We start from the raw sequence: 23,483 nt of genomic DNA on the forward strand, positions 1-23,483 counted from the left end.
CACATTCAGCCCAAGGAGGCACCCGGCTGCTGCCCGAAACGCCCTCTAGTGTCTAGCGACGAGGCCAGGAGAGCCACTCCACGCCGGCCCCAGCCTGACCCCAGCTGGCCATGGAGAGGGCGGGGCAGGGCGGGGCGGGGCGGGGCGGGGCGGGGTCCACCCGACGAGAAACCTGCGCCTCTCCTGCCCTCTCCTGCCCAGAGCCTTGCTGTGTGGGGCACCTGAGGCCCAGGGGAGATAGTGAAGCAGGGACTATGGTTAACAACCGCATCCAGAGTGGAGCTGGGGCCTTGGCCAGCACTCTCCCTAAGCCCGTGGGTCGCTGAGGCCTGCCAACCCCTAGACCAACTTGCAGACACTTGAGCCAAGACATTCCATCAGCTGCTGAGGCCACGCGGAGTGAGCTTCCTTTCATTTCCACACATTTTGGGGGCCCAGGTTTCCTTATCTATGAAATGGGGACTACAGTGCCCACCAGAGAGGACCCTTTGTGCAGTGATCCACAACAGTGTCTGGCATGCACATCCTCGCGCGCCAGTGTCAACGACACAGGGCTGCCCGCCAGCCCCCAGCCCAGGTCCTTCAGCCCAGAGCTCCACAGGGCACCTCTTCCTCAGCATCTTCTGTGCTCTCTTCCCCCAAACTTGCCTTTGGGTGCCCCAGCTCAGGAGGGGGCCTCCCCTCTCACTGCTTCCCAGCCCAAGAACTGCATTTGCACGTGGATGTCACACACCACACACAACATGGCAAAGCGAGACCAGTTTGCTCTTCCTCCCGTCCCTGCTCTTGGGCCAGCACCACCGCTCCTCCAGCTGTCCAAAGTGGCAGCACCACTGCCCGCGCCCACTTACAGGAACCAAGACTGCCCCTTTGAGTTCTCACGGTCACTCCGCTTCCCAGTGCTCACCCCATCCCGCCAAATCCATCCTGTAAGAAGGTCACCTCCCCTGGAAGCCCTCCCTGACCACTCCTCCCGGGCCCCCAGGCCTGCACCGAACCCCACACAGAAAGGCAGTCAGGAATGGACAAGGCGGCGGAGGCGCATACAGGTGTGCACACAGCCTCCAAGCAGCCAAGCCAACCCACTGCTTTATTAGGGGCCTGAAGAGAGGCAGGGGCCCAGCCACACAGGCAGCAGGAGCAAGTCCAGAGCGCTCCAGAGACCCCAGGACCCTGAGCACTGTCCGCCCGGGGTCCTCCCTGCCGGCCCAGCCTGGCCCCCAGCGGTGTCCTCAGGAGTACTCGCGGGTGAACTTGGCGTGGAACTGGCTCAGCGTTTCCAGCAAGGGCCGCAGCTTCTCCATGGGGGGCAGAATGGTCATCCTAAAAGGGGGAAGAAGGTAAGCGAATGGGGTTGGGGTCGCGGGGAGGGGCTGCGGGGCCCAGCCTCACCGGAAGTGGTAGGTGCCTTCCCGCTGCCCGAAGCCGCTGCCAGGCACCACGCAGATGCCGGTCTCCTCCAGGAGGCGCAGGCAAAAGAACATGTCGGGAGCCAGGCCCAGCTCCTGGGGGCGGGCGGGCGGAGGGGCGGGTCAGGGCGGGGCGTCCCAGGCCGCGCGGTCCCCGCCCCGCCCCGCCCCGCACGCCGCACGCCGCACGCCGCACGCCGGACCTGAGCGCGCTGCACCGCGCGAGGGGGCAGCTGCACGCGCGGGAAGGAGTACATGGCTCCCTGCACCGGATTGCAGCGGATGCCGGGAGTCTCGTTGAAGACCTGCTCCGTGAGCTTGGCCTTGGCCGCCAGCTCGGCCAGCACCGCCCGCTTCTCCTGCGGCCGTGGAGGGAGAGCCGGTCAGGCTGGGCCAGGGGCGCGGCGCCCTGACCCCGCGGCCCCGCCCACTCACCGCCTGGAACTGCGCGAAGGAGGGGTCGGAGGGCGCGGGCGGGCTGACCGCCACGTCTAGCAGGACCTGGCCCGGCGTGGGCGGGCAGAGGCGCACGCTCCGCAGCTTCTGCATCTGCTGCTGTACCGCTGCGTCCATGTTCACCAGCTCCACGTAGCCGCCGCGGAAGCCGCACCTGCGAGGCGAGGGCGGGCGTCGAGGCAGGGCAGGCAAGGAGGGGCCGGCCTGGCGGGCGAAGTGAGCCAGGCCGCGGCCCGGGTGCCCGGCCCCGCCCGGCCAGCACGCACTCGCCCATGTAGCCCTTGGAGACCGAGTGGAAGGAGGCGAGCTCCTGCCGCGCCGCGTATGGCGGCCCCATCTCCGTGAGCACCTTCTTGAACGAGTGGAACTGCGAGCCCTCGGCGTACACGTTGTCCTGGTACACCTGGACGGGCGGACGGGCGACAGCGGGGTGCGTCACGGGGGCGCGCGCCGCCGCCCTCCGACCCCTACCTGCGGGGGCCCCGGCCAGCACCTCATCGGCCAACAGGAAGAGCCCCTCCTCAAAGGCGAAGCGGATCACGGCCTCAATGCACTCGCGGGTCTGCACCTGCCCTGGGGCACAGACGGGTCCGGGGTCGGCTGAGGGGGCGCGCTGCTCTCCGCGGGGCGGCGGGCGGAGGGGTAGGCTGACCCAGGCGCAGAGGGCGGGGGTGCCTGTTCGGGCCAGGGCGGGGGGGCGGGGGCGGGTAGGGGCGCGCACCGGTGGGGTTGCCGGGGTTGATGATGCAGAGCGCGCGGGGGCGACAGTGGTCACGCGCCTGGAGCAGCGCGCGCCGCAGCTCGGCCACGTCGAGCGCCCAGGCGCGCTCCTCGTCCAGGTAGTAGTCCACCTGCACCGCGCTGAGCTCGGCCAGCGCGGCGGAGTAGAGTGGATACTGAGGGATGGGGATGAGCACGCCCGTGCGCGTGCGACCCTCGCCGGCCACCAGCAACTTCAGCAACGTCTGTGGGTGGGACCGGGAGGCGGGGTTGGCGGGCCGAGGGCTGCACCCTTCCCCCGCCCCGGGCGCCGCCGTGTCAGGACGAGCCGACCCGCTCGGCCGCGCACTAGGAGCCGCGGTGTCTTCCCGCGCTGCCCCGGCCTACCACGATGGCGTCGCTGGCCCCCGTGGACAGGAAGATGTTATTGGGGTCGGCGGGAATGCCTCCATCGCGCCGCTCAATGTACCGCGCCACGTCCTCGCGGATCAGCTGGGTGCCAGAGCTGATGCTGTAGGCCCCTGGGCCCGGGGACAGGGAGGACGGGGTGGGAGTGGGGGTGGGACAGGTGAGGTCCCCTTGCATCCCTCCCGAGGAGATCCGCCCCTTCCAGCGGGCAGATCCCCCCGTCTCCTGGGACAGCCTCCTCCAGCTCCTGTTCCTGCCCCTCCCTGGGGCTTGGGCAGGTTCTGGCACTCACCCAGGCTGTGGCCCCCACATGCCTGCAAGATGCGCTCCGCCCTCCTCTTGGCGTCGTCGGGGAAGTCAGGGCTGTTCAGGAGATCAGGGTGGACGCAGAGCGCCAGGACCTGGGAGGAGCGAGTGCTGGGGCCAGGGCACATGGGCTGACAGGGAAGGGGTGCAGGGCAGTACTGAGCCTCACCTGGCGCAGGAAGGTGATAGGCGTCTGCCCCATGGCCTGTGCGTCCCCGATGTTAGCTCGGATGACCTCAGTGAAGGGTTTCTTTACGCCCTGTGGCGGGGGGGCGGGGGGGGGCATGGGCAGTGACAACGGACCTTATCACTCCCACAGGCCTTGTCTCATTCGGCCCACGGGTGGGGGGAGAATGGGGCCACTCAGTGCCCCGGTGCAGCCCTGAGGCAGTGGTGGGGCTCAGGATCCTACCTGGCGCAGCTCCTGCTCCAGCTCCAGCGCCCGCAGCACGATTGGGCCTCGTACCGCATACTCCACCTTCCGGACACACGGGTTCATGGTGTCCAGCGTCAGCACCTTCTCCTTCAGCCCGTTCGTTGCAGCCTGACCGTGGTCACCTGTTCTCAAGGCCATGATCCTGCTCGGACCGGGCAAGAAGGAGACTCAGGAGGCGTCAGGATCCAGAAGTGTGGGTGAGGGAAGCTGGGTCCCGGCTTGGTGGGCCAGGGCTGGGAAGGGGGCACCCTCTTCACTGCAGCCTGCTGGCCCCACTGAAAGGGACAGAAAAGGCTGAAGGAGCTGGGCCTGCCAGGCCCCGCCCCACCCGTCTGGGCACAGTTCTGCCCTGGGGAGCCACAGGGAGTGGGTGAGAAGACAGGCGGGGCTTGGGGTGAGGCCCAGTGCCCGCCCAGTGTCCCCATGACAGGGGAGCAGGAGACCCACATGGGAGGTAGGGACAGACGGAAGGGTCAGGCAGCTCTGAGGGACTAGGCTTGGGGGAGGGGAGGTGGGCTGAGTGCCCTGAGGGGTTGGCAGAGCCTGGCAGAGCTGAACCTGGAGGGGAGAATGAGGCCTGGGGCCTCTGGAGATTTACCCCAGTAGGGCTCGGCCGAGGCCTAGCCCTTTTGGACCCCCCCATCTTTGCTTGGGCCAGCAGAGTAGGCCTGTCTCCCGGGTAACTGAGCCAGGCCTCAGGAATCCTGGGGCTGCCCGGGGAGGGGAGTGAGGCTTCAGATGCGGGGGTTCCATCTGGCCCCTCCTGCGCTGGGGACCATGGCCCGCGGCAGCAAGAGCCCTGGGGCCGGACCTCGGTCCCCCATCAGTGCTGCAAGGCTGGAGTCGTTGGGTTGGGGTGTTGGGGGAGGGGCAGGGCAGCTCTGGGCCTTCGCAGGGCCCTTGGACACCTCAGCTGCTCTGGGCTGCTGTCCTGCCCTTTCGCCAAACACACACCAGCCTGGGGCTGCCCTTGGGGCCACACCACAGGCAGGGTGACCTAAGCGTCCCTTCCCTGTGGCTCCTGATTGGTGGAGAGAGTGGGAAGCGAGCCATGATAAGCCCTCAGGGCCCCACCTCCACAGGCCCTGCAGGGAGCTGATACGCCATGCCCAGCGGTGGCCACCGCAGCACCAGGATCTGGCTCCGCAGCGAGGGTCAGGGAGCAGCAGGCCCTCTCAGCTGAGCGGGGCTGTGGGTGGCTGGTCAGGCCTGGGGAAGGCTTGGCCCCTTTGTTCCTGCCGGCTGGAGAGGAAACAGGAGGCCAGACGGCAGCCTCTCACCTGCGTCTCCTGCTCTGCTGCTGCCTCTGTCACCTCTGCCTCCCAGTCTGCAGGCCTCTCTGGGCCCCGGGCTGGAGAACAGGTTAATATGGGCCCAGACGCAGGCAGAGCCAGGCCCCGCCCGCCCCCTGGCAGCAGGGCCATGTGGCAGCTGTGGTGGCAAGTGGACCTTGGGCAGCGCACCACCCCACACTCTAAATTTAACCAGCAGCCTCCCCGTGGCCCCCCCCCCGCTGTGCTGAGGACACCCCTCCAACCACTGATGCTCAGGGACGGGGGGGGCGGGGCCTGTGGACACTGGGCTGACCAGGTCAATGTCCAGCGGAGAGGGTGACCCAAGCCCATGCCACCCAGCACTGGTGGCCATGCCAAGCAACCTGCCCTGGACAGATGAGCTGGCAGTGCCCCAGCCCTCCCAAGTGAGGCCCCGAAGGGGCCCTGTCACCCTGACACATCGTGCCTGGTCAGCTCAGAGCCTCAGCAGCCAACTGTTGGCCCTCCTTGCCAGCCTGAGCAGAAGCTGGCAGCCAGGCCCCAAGATCGGGGCTGCATGCCAGTAATGGGGAACCCGCCCCCCACCAGGGAGGCTTCTGACGCTAGCCTTGTACCACTTTGACCCTCTGGCTCTTACCCAAGAGTCTTATGGAAAATACTCTCTCCTTTTCCAAGCCAGGATCCCTGCCTCTCCAGCATGGACACCCCCAGCCCTGGCCAACAAGGAGTGTCCTTCTGAAGCTCCCCGTTCCCCTCAAGAAAGCAAAGAATTACAGAGGCGTCTCCAGGAGGCAGGGGAGGCAGGGTGCAGTAAACGCTAGGCCTCTTGCCGGGGGCGTGGGCCTCACGCCCACACAGGGGCTGGGCACCACAGGCAAGCCCCAGCACGTGCCCACAGCCCTCAAGTGCTCGCAGGGCCAGGCGCACGCAGGGCCAGGCGCACGCAGGCCCAGCAGCGCAGCAGCTCCCCACCATGGCAGTGGCGGCCCAGCTGAGACACATGACAGGGCAGGTGGCAGAACGGCCCTTTATTGAGTCACAGAATGAAACTAGGTCTCCGCAGCCAGGTGCTTCCCAGGTACAGCTTCTGCCACAGGTCCGTCCCCGAGGAAGGAGGAGGCTGGCAGCCTAGCCCGGAACACACGTTGCGGTACGCAGAGCAGGGGCCCTGGGCCTGGCAGTGGGACCTTGGGCACCCCAAGCGCCAGCCCCTCACATAAGCAGGCAGCATGGCCTCTTCTCCACGCGGGCCTCTTCTGAGGGGGCTGTGAGTTTGAGCAGGGGTGGGTCTCCACCAGCCCCGGAGCCACACTCCAGCTGGGGGGTCTCGGTGTCCACAGGCAGTTCAGACTCAGCGGCCTCGAGCCCCTCAGGCGGGGGTCGCTGCAGCTTAGCGGCAGCCCGCTGACGCTTCAGCTCTGCCAGGGTGTGGGGGGCCTTGGCCTGGACCAGGGCGTCAGGGGTGGTGCTCTCCAGGGGGCTCAGCTGGTAGGAGACACTTCGGTCCAGCCGCTTGGAGTACAGGTGCCGCCCGGGGGGGCTCCCCACTCGCCCGTTGTGCTGCCTGGCCGCCTCTGGGTCCTCCTCCTGTGTGGGGAGCACAGGCCCCAGAGGCCATCAGGAGGGTCCCCTCTGGCCTGGGGTGCCGGGCTGCGTGGCGGTCCAAGGGCAGAAACGCGGGTGGGGGCGGCAACTGACGCCCACGGGGCGCGAGTCTTGCATATGGGGGCAGGGTCACTGGTCCCACCAGCTCCTGAGGCTGGTACGGAGGGAGGCGGGGCCCGGGCACGGCTGGGCGGGGCTCACTTCGGGGGGCGGCCGCCGGAGCTCCGCATCGGTCTGGCGGTCCTCATCCTCCTCAGACGGCTCCGGGCTGGTAGGCGGGGGCTGTTGCCACACGATGGCCTCCTGGGCGTGCTCCTTGCGGTACAGGCTGGTGCGCTGAGTCAGGCTCACCCGCCTCACCACCTTCCTGGGAGGGGGCGGGCAGGAGGAGTGGAGGGGGGAGACACCGCCTTCCCTGCGGACTCTGCCCCGAGCTCCAGCGGGCACGTAGGCCTGCCAGCTGACATCAGCAGGGACAAAGCCCGGGGCAGAGCCCAAGGGGCGAGGGGAGGGGAGAGGGGTGCTGAGGGCCCGGGGGTGGGGCGCTGGGCGGGCCCGCGGGGGCCTGGCGGGAGGGGCGGGCACTTACCCCCGGCTGCCGGCGCTAGAGGTGCGTCGACGCAGCAGAGAACGCTGGCGGCCCTGGGCGCGCAGGAGCGCGTCGTGCTTGTGTTTCAGCTCCAGCAGCTTGGCCCGCACCTCCTCGTCCCCGCACACGTCTGAGGAGGAGTGGCCGGAGGGTCAGGGGCGCCCGCCCGCCCGCCCCCGACACCGGGAGGATGCGGCCCCAGGCTCACCGAGAGGCGTCTCGTCCATCAGGGATTTGCCGTTCAGGTCAGCCCCGTGTGCCACGAGCAGCTCCACCAGGTGCACCTGTGGGCCGGCGAGCCCGGGCTGCTGAAGCCTGCGGAGCCGCCGAGCCCGCCCGGCCCCACCGCCCCGCAGGCGCTCACCTGGCCCCAGTAGGCCGCCGCGTGCAGTGGCTCCCAGCCGTCGCGGTCCTTGGTGCTCAGGCTGGCCCTGTGTTCCAGCAGCAGGGCAGCCGCCTCGCCGAACCCGTTGGCCGCGGCGATGTGTAGCTGCAGGCAAACCGCCGGCCCCTGAGTCGTGGCCCTGGTTCGGCCGGCAGCAGCCTCCCCTGCCTGGGTCCCGCGCGGCCCCGTCCTCACCAGCGTGGCCCCGTGGTCCCGGGGGGCATTGAGGTCTGCCCCCGCCCGCAGCAGGCTCCGGACGTCCTCCAGCATGTGCAGCTCGGGCAAGGCCCGGGCCCGCTCGATGCTGTCCTGGGTGATGCCTGCGGGGCGGTGGGCTCAGGGCTCCGCCCCCAGCACACCACCCACCGCACCCCGCACCCCCGTGCCCCAGCGGGCGGGCAGGCAGGCAGGCGGGCGGGGCTGCACGCACCACGGCTGGCCATGGCCGTCTCCAGGCAGTCCAGTGTCTGCTCGTCCTCACACAGGTCGTAGGGCATGTTCCCATCCGTGTTGACTGCCAGGAGGTCGGCACCACTGCGGGAAGGGTGGACGGGGCGCTGGTCACAGGGCCCTTCTCCCCCAGCGGAGGCCCCCAGTACCCTCTCAGAGGCCCTCCACCTAGGGCTGCCTCAGAGGGGGCCCAGGCCTCACGTGCTGCAGTGAGAGGCAGCCCCTCGGCCCTGGATGCTGTCCTGGGGCCAGGTGGGCTGTCCTGCAGTCTCCACCATGTCTGATTTTTCAGGTTCCTGGCACCCCTCTGCCCCCATGAATACGTACAGTGGGCTCACTTGCCACGAGGGGGTGCCAAGACTCTGGGGGCCCCAGGCAGCGGAAGGTGGTGGGGAGAGAGCCTGGGTGTCAGGAGAGCGCTGTGGGGAGCTGAAGGAGAGCCCGAAACACAAGGCTGGGTGCCCACTGTGGAGGGACATGGCGTGGGGCTAGTGGCCGCCTGGGCGCACCCTCTTGCTGCCCCGTGACGCTGCACACCCAGCCCATCCCACTCCAAGGCATCTGTGTGCAAACGGGAGCCACCGCCATCCACCCACACACCCACCACTGTTGCCCGGACTGCTCCAAGGCCAGCCAGTGGGGGACTCCTGGACCCTGGTGAAGCTGACCACCCTCTCCATTCACCAAGGCAGGTGTTCAGGAGCCCAGCCCTGCTCTGCCCTCCTTGTTAACGGCCCCACCTGTGTCCAGGTATCCCCCCTTGCCAATTTCTCCCTCGTGGCTCTGACTAGAATGGCATTTCTCTGTGCAGACCCTGGGAAGGCCAGAAGACCAGAGCAGGAGGTCGAGGCCTGTCCTCAAGGAGTTCCCATGCTCTTCATGGTATGAGCAGCCTGGCAGGCGGAGGACCGCACTGCCCTGAGTATGTGCTAGTTCCCTTGGGTGGCAGCATCCGTGGTCTCGGCCCACGTCCCGCTCTGCACGCCAGGGTGCAGGCAGGGTAAGCAAAGGTCAGTGGGAACACAAGAGGCCAGGGTCCAGGCACACTTTCCCACAGAGATGAGATGCCTGGGCGGTGTCTCCGGATGAACTACCCACTGTAAGGAAGGTCCTACCTGCCCCTGGCCCAGCTGCAGCCCCTCCCTGATAGAGACGCCCACTCCAGCCACACCTGCTCCTAGTGGGCCCTACCGAGCAATGAGCAGCTCCACCAGGTGCAGGTGGCCACAGGTGGCCGCGGCATGCAAGGGTGTCCAGCACTCACTGTCACGGGCATTGACCTTGGCCCCAGCCTCCAGGAGCTGCTGCACCATCTCCCGGAAGTCATCGATGCAGCTCTGCAAAGCACGTGGCCTGAGTGCCCGAGCCGCAGGCCAGGGCCCCATCCTCTCCTCGCACCCTCAGCGAGGCTGACCTGATGCAGGGCGGTCAGGCCGTCCTCATTGGCCAGGTCAGGGCTGACCCCACTCTCGAGGAACTGGCGGACTGCAGAGAGGAGGGGGGTGCATTCAGGGCACAGAAGTCCCGCCACAGGCCAGCGCCATCCTGCTCAGGTCCCTGCACCTGGGATACCTGGGCTGACTGCTGTGCGTAGCCGGGAGAGCAGAGGACGGGGAGAAAGGCAGTGGTACAGGTGACAGGAGGGACACCAGAGCTCAGGCCGAGGGCTCAGGAGCTGGACCCCCAAGCCGGGTACAGACAGCAGCACTCTGCCTCTACTCTCCAGCAGGGCGCCCTCCTGAGTCATGGCACTAGGGCCCTCCTGTGTGACAGCCACCTCCGCCGTCGCCCCCTGGGCCTGGGTGCTGGCACCTTCTGTCAGCCATCCCTGTGTCAGGTCCCATGCTTCCCCCAGCCTTCCCCACTCACACACACACACACACACACACACACACCCCTTCTCTGGCACTTGCAGCCCCCCACCCCTGCACTGCTGCAGCCAAGAGCGTGGGCCCAAGGTGCCCAGGCCTGGCCCTCCCTGGCTGCACCCTCCTCCCCGCAGCTCCCCTGCACTGGCCTGAGGCACACCCTGCCCCTCCTTGCCCTCTGCACCCCAGCTTCTACGGCAGAGGCCCCTGCCCGGGAGGGAGGCAGAAAGCGCCCTCGGGAGTCTCCTGGGACAGCAGAGGGGCTGTGAGCACGTGGGCACAGGAAAGGAACAGGAAGCCTGCCCAAAGTTCAGGCCTGCCGTCTGGGAAGGTTCTGATGGGAAGAAGGAAGAAGTCAGAGGCAGAGCCAGGCGCAGGCATCGAGGGGCCAGCCCGTACGGGGAGCCCCGCTCCCCGTGCTCTAGCCTGCCCAGGTGGGCTCCACCGTACTCCCGTATGGAGGCTCAGGACCCAGGCAAGCAGGTGTCCCGAGCCAAGCCCAGCGCCCTGGCGAGAGGCGGCGAAGACTGGGCAGCTCCCGGCCCACCTGAACCAAGCCCTGTGGGCCCACCCAGGGCCCCCGCCCACCCCCCTAGGCCTCACCTTCACTGCAGGACCCTCCTCAGGCTGGCCTGTGAGGGCTACCCTGGGGGCTCCCACCACTTGGGGTCTGTGGCTGAGGACGCTGGGCCTCGCCCTTGGCGGACCTCTCGAGGCCTGCGCCGGGGGACAGGGACGGGGCTGCCTGCCGTGCGCGGCTGGCCCACACTCGCCTTCCTCCAGGTCGTTCCGGGCAGCCGCCTCCAGAAGGGCAACGCTGGGGGTGAAGAGGACCCGCTTCTGTGGCGAGCCGCCGGCCGCCTCCTTCTGTGACTGCTTCCGCGGGCCCCTCCTGCCGTGGGCCTCCTTCTCAGCCTGGGCCCACATCTTCACCTGCTGGGCACGTCGCTTCTGGGCGTGCTTCAGCCGCTCCTGTGTGCTCATCCTGCCCACCATGGGCATCTCTGCCAGCAGCTCCAGGTGCTCGGCCATGGCGGGGGCTGCCTGCCAGGGGGGCTGCTGGGGGCACCGGACGGGGAAGCGCGGGGGCCAGGCTGGGCCTGAGAGGCGGGGCAGCTGGCTGGACTGGCGCCCTGGGGGGCATCCCCTCTCTAAGGCTCGGTGTCCTCTGCCCCTGGCAAGGCTGGGTCAGGAGGCCCCCCACTGTGACCAGACCCGGGCAGCCATGAGGGGCCCGGGTCCCAGGCAGAAAGGGCAGCAAGGGAGGGCGCCTGCAGCCGGCCTCCCAGGGCCCGGGCACCTCGGCTGCCCAATGGACAAGGCCTCCCTCCCTCGTGGGGTCAGGGTGCCCACCCTGTGGGAAGCAGTCCTGGACCCGGCCAGCCTCAGTTCAGGGTCTGAAGCTAATGACCCAGATAACGAAATTGCAGCTCCGTGACACCTCGCCGAGGGGAAGGGGAGGCCAGGACAAGGGGCAGAGGCCCCTGTGAGCCCTAAAAGCCCCTCTCACCTAACAGGCCTTAGGGGACCAGGTGGGGTCTAGGAGCAGCCATGGCGGGGGCCTTCTCTCCCCACGCCCCCAGCCTTCTGGGGTCGGTGCTAACGAGGAGGTGTGGCCACAGGGGGCCCGGGTGGGTGTGTGTCCAGAGTCCCGGGGTCCGGCCCCCAGCGTCCGGGGCTGAGGCTCTCTAAGCGGCCAGGGCACCGAGGGTACAGCGGGCCTGGCAACTGTGTCTTCAGGAAGGCTTCCCCTTCGGAGAAGCCGGCGGCCCAGCTGTACACGGCAGGTGCTCCCGCTGGCCTGAGAGGAGGAAGCAGGAAGCGCGTCAAGGCCAGACGGCGGAGACGGGCTCCACCCGGAGCCCCGCCCTGTGTGAGGGCAAGCCCTGCCCGGGAGATCCTGGCGGAGGGGAGGGGGCTGGCTGTGCCCGCATTCTGGCCCACACACTCGGTGTTTCCAGCAAGGGCTCTGCAGGCTGTGCGGCTGAGAGAGGGGAGCAGGGGCGGCACTGCCAGCTCGCGGCGGCCCCTCAAGGCCCCCGGCTCGGCCCTTGCCCCGCAGCACCCCTGACCTGTGCGCCCCGGGCTGGGCTGGGCTGGCCAAGGTCACCTTCTCCTTGGGCTCTCCCGGACTCCCCGAGGGCTGTGCGGCCTACGGCCTTCCCGAGGGCGGGCCCTGCCGCCTGGGCCCCGGGCCGCCCTGCTGCTGGGCTGCAGCTGCGGAGGGTGGAGGGCCTGGCCTGTCCTGACCAGCACCCCAGCTCCTCACCGCCCGAGTCTGGGCCTCTTCCTCGCCGGGCTTTCTGTTTCTAGCTCAGGCCGCTCGGCGCTTCCCTCTGCCATCCTGGGCGGCGGTCCAAGCCCTGGTCGTGTGAACACAGGCGCAGGTGGCCTGCCTGACAGGTGGGCAGGCAGCTGGGCTGGGGCACAGCCCACGGTCCCCACCATGGCCCGTCCTGCCCAGCACGCCCGGTGTGCTCACTAGGCATGGTCCCAGGACACTCCTCGGGAGGCCATGGCCATGCTCCACCTAGAAGGTACCCACCTGCAGCTCAGCCTGCCCACCGGGAGTCCCCATTCGCACTCGGCCAGACCTTGTGGCCATCTAGAGACTGACCCAGCCTTCTTCTGGCCAGACTTGGACTCAGGGGTCTCAGTGAGTGCCCCCTTCTTTCTGGAAGGGAACTGTCCTGGGCCAGATCAAATGAGGTCAGGTCCCTCCTGCCCCGGGACCCCCAGTGTACTGGGAGCCTCGCTTTACAGCTCTGCCTTGCCCTGGACTTTGCTGGCACTCCAGCGATCCGCTCTGCGAGCCAGGCCTCAGAGGCTTCCTGGGGACAGGATAGGGGACCAGCGAGGCCCAGAAAAGAGCTCTCCAGGCAGCACTCCTGCTCCAGGCAGCCAGCCCCCAGCTGGCCACCTCTGCAGACTGCTGGGGCCAGGCAGACAGTGAGCTGCCTAGGCCCCCAGCCTGGATCCCCCAAGTCCCGCCTCTGCCCCCGAGACACCACTTCTTCCCCGAGACAGAGACAGGCAGGAGGCCTGCAGGCCCCATGCCAGCTCCCCACCCATGAGGCTGGGGGTGGATCCCAGACCATACCCAAGGCATGGCAGAGCTTTCACTGGCTCTGTAAGACTCTCCCTCCCTGCTGGCCGCTCACAGGTAGCCTCCTGTTCCCCTGGAGGGAGCTGGGACCCCCTCCAGCCCACACATGGGATCTTCACCTCTCTGGGGTAGGCCTCTGAAGAGCCTGCCCCAAGAGACCCCAGGAAGGAGCAAGGCACTCTGCCCAGGCCACCCCCGACCCCGTCTCCGCCGTGGGAAGGGGAAGGGGACCCACAGGGGATGCCACCCCGACCCTGTCCACGAGGGAGGAAGTACCCTGCAGGCCGAGGCTCTGCGGCAGAGCCGGCTCACAGGGCCTCGGGGACCGTCTTCCCCAGGTGGCGCCGACATCAGAGCCACAGCCCGATTTTGTTAAGCTTGACAAGATTTAGGAGACGTCATCTACCCATCATTTTATGGAAGAAAAGAGATTTTGACGCCCACATCCTACAGAAATTCCCCTAGAGGGGCATTCCCTGATGGTCCAGTGGTTAGGGCTCCATGGTTCCACTGCACGGGTTCGAGTCCCTGGTCGGGGAACTAAGACCCCTGCATGCGGGGGGAGCAGGGTGGGGGACAGAAAAAAACCTAAAATAGAATAACCACCAGCTTTTCAAATTGAACAGGTGTTGTGTTTTCTAGCTGTTGTTTTCTTATTTTGAAGGCCACCCATGAAAATACATCTGGGGCAGGATCTGAAGCCTCACCCAGCCCCACCCCTGTGCCCCAGGCCACACGGGGCTCAGGATAGAGACCTGCTCCCTGTGGGCCCCCAACGGCCCGGGCACTGCACACTGGAGACTCTGGTCTCCTGCTGGGCTACAGCAGCTCAACTGGGTCCTCAGCCCCCTACTCTGGGGGACCCACCTGCCTGAAGCCCCAGGTCCCCTCTGGGCCCCTTTAGCAGCACTCCTTGCTGGAAGCTGCCTGAGGACAGTCTACATGTGACCTTGGGTGGGTCCTTGGGCCGCTGGACTGCCTCCTCTGAGAGAAAGGTGACCCCAGGGAGTCCCAGGACCCCGCTGCAGTGGGCGGCCATCCTGGAACAGTCTCCATGGGGGGCAGCACAGTGCCCAGCCCCCGCCCCCCAAGCTGAGTCTAAGCTCTCCGCCTGCTGCCCCTCCTCAAGCCCCCCTCTTCCGCCTCCTCCCAGCCACACAGTCCAGGAACAGTCCCCCCAGGCTGGAAGACTCACCCCTCAGCTGAGCCACAAAGGCCAGGGCAGCTCAGTGGAGTCTCAGCAACTGACCACCGCGCCACACCCAGGCCACGGGGGCCAAGCAGGGCGGCTGCCGCCTCAGCCCACAAATCCTGCCCCAAGCCTCCCTGGAATGTCAAACAGAGATAATCTGGACGATTTTTCCACTTCTCAGCTCCATGCCTGGGGCGCTGCATGGGAGTGTGGGGCTGAGGTGGGAGGAGCCTTCTGGAAGGACAGTGGCCACTGCCCCTCATCCTCTGAGCCCACGCCACTGGACTACGTCCAGAGTCTGTCGAGAGTACCCCTGGACACCCGGCTTACGGGGCCCAGCGCAGGCCCTCGGTGTGGACAGACACATGCTGGCCTGAGTGTCTCAGCGGCCCCTCCCCATCCAGTCCCAGCCCTGCGCCGGCAGGCCCCTGTCATTATCCCCGTTTCCCACCTGGGGAACTGAGGCCTGAACCCGTGGGGCCCTGCTGACGCCGCCACCGTCCTGCCTCTCGTGCCCACTTCCCAGCATCTGTGAGAATCAGGGACAGTGCAGCAAGAGCCCAGAGCCTTTGAGGGTCGGGAAGTGTCCCTTCACTCACCCAGGGACAGGGAGGCTGTGCCTTGCTCAGAGAGAGGAAAGGAGAGATGAAGGGGCAGGGTGGGGGGCGCAGAGCCTCAGAGAAGGGCTGGGGGCGTGCGAGGAGGAGTGGGGTGCCCCCCTTCCCTCAGGTTCTGGGGGCTTCGCATCCCCGTCCTGCTTAAGGTTTGTTGGAGCTGGTTTTCCTTGTGGCTTTATCTACGACAGCAAAAGATGGGGAATGACCAGCTGCTCCTCACTCTGGGAAGAGCGAGGTGTGTGTTGCCATCCTGCAGAGTCACACACACAGACGTGCCCATTAGCAGGTGAGGGCATGTAAATGTCACGGGCGAGGGGCTGGGGCCTGGTTGCCGAAACCCCGAGGCAGAGCTGACCCCGCCGCGTTGCAGGCGGGGCATCTGTTTGCTCGGGGACCACGAGTAGCTGGACTTCATCCCTGGGCCGACCCCCTGCCCCATCCCCTCACCCTTCCGCCCCAGCCTGGCTCACCTGGGAAGCCTCCCATCCCCGCTGCATATCCGGCCGCCGCAGGCACAAGTCCACCAAGGGCACCGTTCGTCCCGCAGAGGACCAGCCAGCTGGGGGCCCACCCGGTCCGTGCCCAGGGCCACGTGCTGGGACCTGGAGGGCAGCCTCGGGTGGGGACCTGCTCAGGGAGGGAACCCGACGCCCCAAGGGCAGGGTCTGGCTCACAACAGGCACTCCGCCAGCGGTCTGGCCATGCCGTCCCCAGCCCTGCCCCATGGGCCTGGCCTGGGGGTGGCCTAGGGTCGGGGGACAAGGAAAACTGGCCTGCCCTCAGAGGAGGTGCAGGACGTGCGCTGGTGAGTAGGAGGGCCACCGTGGCCCCGGGGTGGGCCCACCTGACGGGCCCAGAGAGGGGTCGGGGGCACCGGCAGCGGGGTGGGGTGGGCCGAGGAGGTGTGAGCAGCAAGGACGGAGAGGCCAGGAGCCAAGCAGCGGGGCGGGTGAGCAGTGGGTTCCTCGCACTGGTGCGGGCGGGACCCATGGAGGAGCAGATCTGGGGTTGTGGCCAGGGCAGCGTTACCACAGTGACAGCACATGCGTGCAGAGCAGCTGTCCCCAGGGGCACTTACCTGCCTCCAGCAGGCCTGTTCTAGAACGTTCTAGAAGCTAATCCCACAGCACTACCATCAGGCCCCTCACTGCAGCAGCCTTTACGTCCTACACGTCTATCAAAGGGTCATTAAGTAAGGCCCTAAGGGGTTTATGAGGAAGCCTCCTATGCACCCTCATGAGAAGGTCACTAAGAAACTCTTCAGTGAAGGAAAAAATGTGTAAAATCTGTACATGATAAGCAACTTCTGTGTGAACACACATGTAAACATGTATCAAAAACACAGAACGAGGAGAGAAGCAATGGGAAGGGCCTCAGGCGGGGCGGGGGCGGGGCAGGGGGTGCAGGTGGGCGGCACCAGAGCTTTGGGTCACTCCTGTTGTTTGGCTTTTGAGCCATGTGAAGGTAAACCTCTTTGAAACAACATTTAGTGCTCTGTTCAGGGAGGGCAGGTGTGAGCACACCTGTCAGGTATCAGGTGCGGCCTCGGGGGGCGGGGACTCACAGGACCAGCCCGTGCCAGTGTCAGCAGAGGAGCTGGCCTGGGCCTGGGCCGGGGGAGCTCAGAGGCTTCCAGACAAATGAGTGATGTGATCGGATCTGAGGGGTGGGGGGACCTGGCAGGAGACCTGGCAGGAGAGACGATGGGACCCGCACACACCCCCGGCAGTGGTGGACAGGAGAGGAGCCACAGGAGGAGGGCAGGACAGGCTGCCAGGTGCGAGGAAAGGGCCAGCAAGGGGCAGACGGAGGAAGGAGGGACCGAGCAGTGTCCACGGTGAGCAGGGGCCAGGACGCCCAGGAGAGAGTACGTGGAAGTGAGCGGTCAGCAGAGGCACAGACGGGAGAACTGAGCGGGGGCCTCAGGGAAGGCCTGCTCGAATGGGCGGCAGGGCGGGACGCCACCTCTCTCCTCACACCAAAGCCAATCCAGATGCATCACTGACACAGCCGTAGGAAAAATAAAACCACAGGAGTACCAGAAGGAAGAAGGCAAGACTGTCTGTGTGATCCCAGCAAAGGGGAAAACCTTTCTAAGCTTGACGCAAAACCCAGAAACCAAAAAGAAAACTGATAAGTCCGACTGCACTAGATTTTTTAAATGTCTGCACTGCAAAAACAAAACAATTCAAAATGAAACCTATAAAATCAAAAGACAAATGGTCAACTGGGTAAAAACATTTGCAATAAACGGCAAAGTGGTCCTCACGTCAATCATGACGGCCGCACACAGGGACAGAGCATGGATCCCACTGGAAACATCCAGATAGATACTCAACTCCCTGATAATCAACACATGCAAACTGGAAGCAGGACGTGAGCGTGGATGGCACCCGCAGCTGGACCACAGAGGCTGAGAGCACCAGCCCTAAAGGATGCGCCTGAGTAACTACTCAAGTGTAGAAAGCCTCAGACGCGCTCGGCCAAGGGGCTGCCCTGCAGGCAGCCCTGCCAGGCACACAGGTGGTCTCCTCGCGGTGGCCCAGCAGCAGTCCCCGAGGCAGAGGTGCAGCGGGCTCGGACGTGGTGGGGTCCCCACCTCCTGAGAGTCTCAGACGACGTGTGCGGGAGGCAAGAGAGAGGCTTCGTGAGAGGCATGGCACAGAGGAGGGGTCTCCTGACCCTGCTCTCCGCCCCCCAGCCCTGACACCCTCCCCCGGGGCCAGGCTCCAGCTACCCCCCACGCCCTCAGCCCCATCACTCAGCCTTTGCTCTCCCCTGGACCGCGGCCCCTCCACCCTGCTCCCTTCCCGCCAGCCTTCTCCGGGGGCTGCTTTTTCTCTCCCGCCTCGCCCCCAGGCCTGGAAGTGCCACGACCCCTCTTCCTGCTGCAGCCTGCAGCCCCTTCCCTCTCCTCCCCCAAGAGTCCTGACGCGTCCATCGGCCATCGGCTGCACCGACCACCCACCCCAGCCCTTGCCAAGGGCGTCGCCGCATAGCTGCATCAGGCCTGAATTCCTGGTGGTCTCGATATTCCCGTGGACCACCCTTCAACTCCCTGCCCCTCGGTGTTGACCTCTTCTACCTGCCAGTGACCTCATCCTCTGCCTCAATGACACCCTGGACCCTGTCACCTCCAGTAACCCCCCAACCCTGCCCCGGCATCTCGGTTCAACACCCCGTTCTCTGCCCATCACCCCTCCCAGCTCACTGCTGACTCCAGCGCCCCAGAGCCCCAGGATGATGTGTCCTCAAGCAGCAGCTTCAAGCCCCATCAGCACACGCTCCCTGGCCCTGCCACTTCACTGAGCTTGTCAGAAAGTCCCAGGCCCGGCCCAACACAATGGCCCCAACTCTGAATGTACCAGCAAAGCTGCTGACTGAAGACCCCGCTCAGACACGACAGCACTAAAGCTTCGGGAAACCCTACAGCTTCCCTCTCCCCTTTTCCTCATCCTCACGCTCAGCTACCGACACGTTTCCTGACAAGACAGAAGCCATCAGAAGAGGACATCTACCTCTGTGAAAAAGCCACCAGCCACTGAGCCCACCCACAGGGCCTTCCAGCCCCACCCCAGGATCCTCCAGGACAATCTCCCAGCATCAGCTCTCTCCTCTGGACCCTTCCCCTCGGCAGAGTGATGATCCCAACCTAATTTTAAAAAAACAGCAAACCCTACTGGAGGAGACAAGGATGTCTACTATCACTAGCTCTATTCATATTGTACTAAAGGTTTTAGCCAGTGCAACTGGGCAAGAAAAAGAAATAAAAGGAGTAAGAATAGGGAGGGTAGGGGAACTCCCTGCCTGTCCAGTGGTTAAGACTCCACGATTTCACTGCTGAGGGACCAGGTTTGAGCCCTGGTCAGGGAACTAAGATCCTACAAGCCACGTGTTGTGGCCAAAATACATACATACATACATACATACATACATACATACATACATATATATACACATACATACATACACACATACATACACACATACACACACATATACACAAACGTATAAAAGAACAAGAAGGGTAGGAAAAAACTCAGTATTTGCGAATGACATATAGTGTATGATAAAAACCTGAAAGGTCCTAGAAAACTATTAGAATATGAGAACACAGCCATAGTAATAGATACAAGTTGGTTTTTTAAAAAAGATATTTATTTATTTATTTTGGCTGCACCGGGTTTTAGTTGTGGCATGCGGGATCTTCATTGTGGCATGCAGACTCTTAGTTGCGGCTTGCATGCGGGATCTAGTTCCCCAACCAGGGATCGAACCTGGGCCCCCTCCACTGGGAGCACGGAGTCTTACCCACTGGACTGCCAGGGAAGTCCCGTTGATAGATACAAGGTTAATGTACAAAAATCTATTGTATCTATAAATGCCAGCAACAGTTAGAAGATGAAAAATTGTAATGATGGTATTTATAATACTAAGTGTCCAAAAGCACCAATGTCTAGGAATAAATCTAATAAAAGATGTGCAAGGTCTCCACACAGAAAATCACTGAACCTCACTGAGACACGGGAGAAGGACCAAAAGGGACACACCGCGCTTAGGGGTCAAAAGACTCTGAACTCTAAAGATGCCATTTCTCCCCAAATTCATCTAAGATTCAATGCAATCCCAATCAAAATCCCACTGGTTCAATCTGAAATTCACAAACTGATTCTCCATTTAATAGGAAATGCCAAAGGGCAAGAATTGTCAGTACAATCCTAAAAAGGGACAAATCTGAAGTGCTTAGGGATAGAGAAATAGACTGACGGAACAGAACGGAGTCCAGAAACAGTTACACATGCACAGACATTCAATTTATGACACTGCAGAGCAGCAGAAAAAGAGTCTTTTCAATAAATGGTGCTGGGACAGTTGAACAGCCACATGTAAAAGCTCACCTTGACCCCACCCCCAGGTGAGCTGTGCACCTACACATGAAAGGTGAGGCAGCACAGCATCTATGAAGACTGGACACCAAAAGCACAGCCCATAAATGACAAGCTAGATAGACCTCATCAAAATTTAGACATTTTGTCCTGCTAAAGACCCTGTGAAGAGGGTGAGAAGACATGCTATTGACTGGAGAACATATTTGCAAACCACAAACAGAACAAAGGACTTTTATCCAGTGGACACAGAGAACTTTCAAAACTCAGCAGTGAGAAAACAGACACTCCAATTAGAAAAGGGGCAAAATGTGAACATGCATTTCACTAAAGAGGATACAGATGGCAGAAAAGCCCACGAGAAGATGTTCAACAGCACTGGCCATTGGGAAAATGCAAACGAAAATCACAGTGGGCCATCAGAACGGCAAGGACGGGACAAGGACGGGTCTCACCCAGTGCTGGTAGGGATGGGAGACGCACGGCCACTCTGGAAAACAGTCTGCTGTTTCTTAAAACTAAACATGCACTTACCATATGACCCTGCAGCTGCACTCTTGGGCATTTATCTCAGAGAATGAACACTTATGTTCACACAAACACCTGTACGTGAATTTCAGAGCAATTTTATGCATAAACTGGAAACGACCCAGATGTCCTTCACTGGGTGAATGGCTAACCACACTCCAGCCCACCCACCCCACAGGACACCCCTCAACAGTGAAAAGAGCCCACGATGGACACACACGGCCGGGGTGGACATGGACGGCGCTCTGCTCTGCCCCCACAGTCACATCCTGCATGGCCCCGTCCATCCAGCATTCTCGATGGGGTGGGGGTGGGGTGAGGAAGGAGGTGGCCAGGGCCGCATAGGGCAGCCGAGGGTCCTCGACTGTGGTGGTCACACCGTTTGACATGAGTGATCAGATCGCACCCCTGTGTGTGCACACCCTTGGGTGCGTGTAAAACTGGTGAAATCTGAAAGGGTCATGGAGTGTGTCCACGCCTGTGTCCCAGACCAGACCCTGCACCGCAGCCATGTGCCCTTGGGGACAGGGGAAGGGTTCGGGGCTTCCCGAACCCTTTCTCCTCAAACTGAAATTTTAAAAGTGTGAAGGGACTTCCCTGGTGGTCCAGTGGTTAAGACTCCATGCTTCCACTGCAGGGGACACGGGTTCAGGGAACTAAGATCCCCGCAGAGCAGCCAAAAGATAAAAAATAAAAAGAGCGAAAAAGCAAGCCACAGAGTAGGAAATACATAACAACAACTGATATAAAAGGAACCACTAAATGGGACTTCCCTCGTGATCCAGTGGGTGAGACTCCGCTCTCCCAAGGCAAGGGGCCCGGGGTCGATCCCTGGTCGGGGAACTAGATCCCACGTGCCGCAACGAAGATCCCGTGTGCCACAACTAAGACCCAGCACAGCCAAAATAAATAAATAAATAAACACTTAAAAAAAAACCCAAAACTCACTAAGAAACCTCCACCAAATTGGAAAATGGGCCGAAGACTTCAGGAGTCCCTTCACATCAATACACACAATGAGGGGCCCCAGGTCAACAGTCATCAGGGAAATGCACACGTGACCCAACACCCCGGCACCTGCCCGCCCACCCGTGGGGAGACCGAGCATTAGGGAAGGCGCAGGGTGACCGTGACCGTCCCTGCTCACGGGGGTGCCCGTGGACCACACACCTTCCACCAGCCGCCCACTACAGGCACTGTCCCCAACAGAAATGTGTCCGGGCCCCACACTGGGCCTGTATGGGGGACAGCGCTACAGAGGATATTCCCAGGATAGCTGGCCAACTGGGACCTGGGCTGGGGACTCGGGTCCACATCGATCCCCTGAGGCTTCAGGCTGCGCTTGGTCACAGAAGCAGAAGTGTGGACTCAAGAATTAAGGGCACTAACAGCCTCCCCAGCAGCTGGCAGCAGACTGGGGAGGGTCAGCGTCGCACGGCCCGCACTTAGCATGCGTCAGGATGCGCTCTGAGACCAGCCCTGGGCCCCTCGGCCGCGCTCCCACCCTTCCCGGGACCCGGCTGGACACGCTCACGGGTCCTTCCAGACACACAAGCCTCTCAAAGGCAACGCAGGGCTGTGTTACGGGTCCCCGCCCCTGAGGGGCCCCTCCTCCGGGCCCCAGTCTCTCACCGTGCCCCAGCCTGAGGCTCCTGATGTCCCACAGGTCTGGGGAACCCGCCACGGGCAGCGCCCACAGCGCTTGGCCTCAGGGCTCCCAAGGACCCCTAGGAAGTGCCGCTGCACCGGGAGCGCCCTCAGCACCGGTCACGTCCATCGTGGCGCGGCAACCCTGACACCACAGCTGTCACCAAGGCAGACCTGGGCTGCAGGAGGCCAGCGTCTCCGGCTCCTCCTCCTACCCCTTCGCTCCACACTCACCCATCCACCAGCAGCACTCACGGCCCTGCTCCTCCCAGGCTGGCATTTGAGGGAAGGGCGGCGGGTGACCCACACAGCTACCAGGTGCCCACATCACAGGCAGGAAGGAGCATCCGGGCCAAGTGAAGGGCTGGTGCAAAGGCCCAGAGGAAGACACCTGGCAGATGTGAGAACTGGGGAGCAGGTAAGGCAGGAGTGAGGAGACCCATGGCATGGCTGGACCCTCATCTCAAGGAGGGGTAGTGACAGCACCAGAGGTGAGGCCGGAGTGCCATCCTGGGGCCCCCTCCCTCCAGCCCACTCCTGCCCCCAGCCCCCATTGGGACTGCATCTTTCACAGGGCCTCTATCTGCTGCCCTGCTCCTAGTCGGGGGTCCAGCCCCTCTCCGCACTGCAGCCCCAGGGCATTGAAATCGCAAGGCTCAACCCAGTCGCCCCCGTGCGTGAAACGGTCCTAAGGCCCTGCTGGCCCCATGTAAGGTCCATGCTTCTTACACAGCCCGTGACATCCTGGGCCCAGGGCCTGCGTAGGATCCCAGCCAAGACTCAGCAGCCCTGCCCATCGCCCCACTGTCCGGCCAGGCTAGACCTCGTGTCGGTCCTGCATGCCCTGCCTCTCAGGTCTGGAGGAAAGGGGTCTCTGTGCCTGGGATGGGCTCCTACACAGGCTTCCCCAGGGTATTGGGGTGCCCTGTTAAAAACTTTTTATTGTGAAGTGTGATACTGTGAAAATTAATAAACAGAAACCTCATTTAAACTGGAGTCGGGAATTCCCTGGCGGTCCAGTGGTTAGGACTCCACACTTCCACTGCAGGGGGCCTGGGCTCGATCCCTGGTCAGGGAACTAAGATGCCGCTAGCCACAGCCAAAAAATAAATAAATAAAAATTAAAAATAAATAAAATAAAATGGAGTCAGGAGGCCAGAAGGGGGAGTTCTCACACCCTGTAACTCCACCTCAGTTGCAGACCCAGCAGGAGGAAGGAAAATTTTCTCCCGGCCAGGCAATAGCTCAGCCAATGAAAAACCACTAAACTTCAAACTCCCAGTTTCCTCCAATGGACTCTGTTTAGAACAGCCCCTCCCAACTCCCCTTCTCCTCTATAAAAGAGTTTCTTCGCTTTGTTGTGGTTCCCCATGGATTGCAGGTCCTGAATTGCAATTCTTTGCTCCTCTAAAATAAACCCATTTTCCTGATAAAATAACTGGCTGTTTTAAGTCAACAATACAAGTACAGAAAGTGCAAAAAAACCAATGCACATAAAATGGAAACACAAAACCATGTGAGCTCCACCCCATCAGGATGCCAAGCAGCTCCCCAGAGCCTTCCTTTCACTGCTGCTTGCAGCGATCACCACCTGGCTTTTC

The 23,483-nt window shown here is 63.3% G+C and overlaps 2 protein-coding genes and 1 long non-coding RNA gene across 3 annotated transcripts; 1 reads left to right on the forward strand and 2 right to left on the reverse strand.

Moving 5' to 3' along the window:
• Positions 1 to 1,022: 1,022 nt before the first annotated feature.
• On the reverse strand, positions 1,023 to 4,009 carry GPT (glutamic--pyruvic transaminase). Its single transcript, XM_036830557.1, has 11 exons — positions 3,712 to 4,009; positions 3,469 to 3,558; positions 3,286 to 3,394; positions 2,973 to 3,106; positions 2,587 to 2,830; positions 2,359 to 2,438; positions 2,132 to 2,268; positions 1,845 to 2,019; positions 1,613 to 1,768; positions 1,393 to 1,505; positions 1,023 to 1,323 (listed from the first exon to the last, which is right to left on the reverse strand). The coding sequence occupies exons 1-11, from the start codon at positions 3,871 to 3,873 to the stop codon at positions 1,233 to 1,235; spliced, it is 1,491 nt and encodes a 496-aa protein (XP_036686452.1). The 5' UTR covers positions 3,874 to 4,009; the 3' UTR covers positions 1,023 to 1,232.
• Positions 4,010 to 6,212: 2,203 nt separating this feature from the next.
• Positions 6,213 to 14,162, reverse strand: PPP1R16A (protein phosphatase 1 regulatory subunit 16A). The gene is made up of 10 exons (XM_036830551.1): positions 10,680 to 14,162; positions 9,453 to 9,523; positions 9,230 to 9,375; positions 8,019 to 8,122; positions 7,784 to 7,908; positions 7,568 to 7,693; positions 7,412 to 7,487; positions 7,204 to 7,333; positions 6,816 to 6,981; positions 6,213 to 6,596 (listed from the first exon to the last, which is right to left on the reverse strand). The coding sequence occupies exons 1-10, from the start codon at positions 10,936 to 10,938 to the stop codon at positions 6,222 to 6,224; spliced, it is 1,578 nt and encodes a 525-aa protein (XP_036686446.1). The 5' UTR covers positions 10,939 to 14,162; the 3' UTR covers positions 6,213 to 6,221.
• On the forward strand, positions 7,330 to 10,766 carry LOC118883579. Its single transcript, XR_005017047.1, has 3 exons — positions 7,330 to 7,448; positions 8,850 to 9,048; positions 10,690 to 10,766. It is a non-coding gene; the product is annotated as an uncharacterized LOC118883579 (long non-coding RNA).
• Positions 14,163 to 23,483: the final 9,321 nt, after the last annotated feature.

Source organism: Balaenoptera musculus, chromosome 17, assembly GCF_009873245.2.
Source record: "Balaenoptera musculus isolate JJ_BM4_2016_0621 chromosome 17, mBalMus1.pri.v3, whole genome shotgun sequence".
Classification (NCBI taxonomy): domain Eukaryota; kingdom Metazoa; phylum Chordata; class Mammalia; order Artiodactyla; family Balaenopteridae; genus Balaenoptera; species Balaenoptera musculus.

What these genes read in the sequence shown, in the direction of transcription:
- PPP1R16A (XM_036830551.1), bottom strand. Translation starts at nt 10,938, where the DNA reads ATGGCCGAGCACCTGGAGCTGCTGGCAGAGATGCCCATGGTGGGCAGG. An exon ending in GTGGAGCTGCTCATTGCTCG is followed by an intron (nt 8,123 to 9,229) that starts GTAGGGCCCACT and finishes CCCTTCCCGCAG; the next exon opens with TGGTGCCGACCTCCTGGCAG. An exon ending in TCCGGCGGCCGCCCCCCGAA is followed by an intron (nt 6,597 to 6,815) that starts GTGAGCCCCGCC and finishes CTCCCCACACAG; the next exon opens with GAGGAGGACCCAGAGGCGGC.
- GPT (XM_036830557.1), bottom strand. Translation starts at nt 3,873, where the DNA reads ATGGCCTTGAGAACAGGTGACCACGGTCAGGCTGCAACGAACGGGCTG. An exon ending in CCTTCGCGCAGTTCCAGGCG is followed by an intron (nt 1,769 to 1,844) that starts GTGAGTGGGCGG and finishes CCACGGCCGCAG; the next exon opens with GAGAAGCGGGCGGTGCTGGC. An exon ending in GCGCGGTGCAGCGCGCTCAG is followed by an intron (nt 1,506 to 1,612) that starts GTCCGGCGTGCG and finishes GCCCGCCCCCAG; the next exon opens with GAGCTGGGCCTGGCTCCCGA.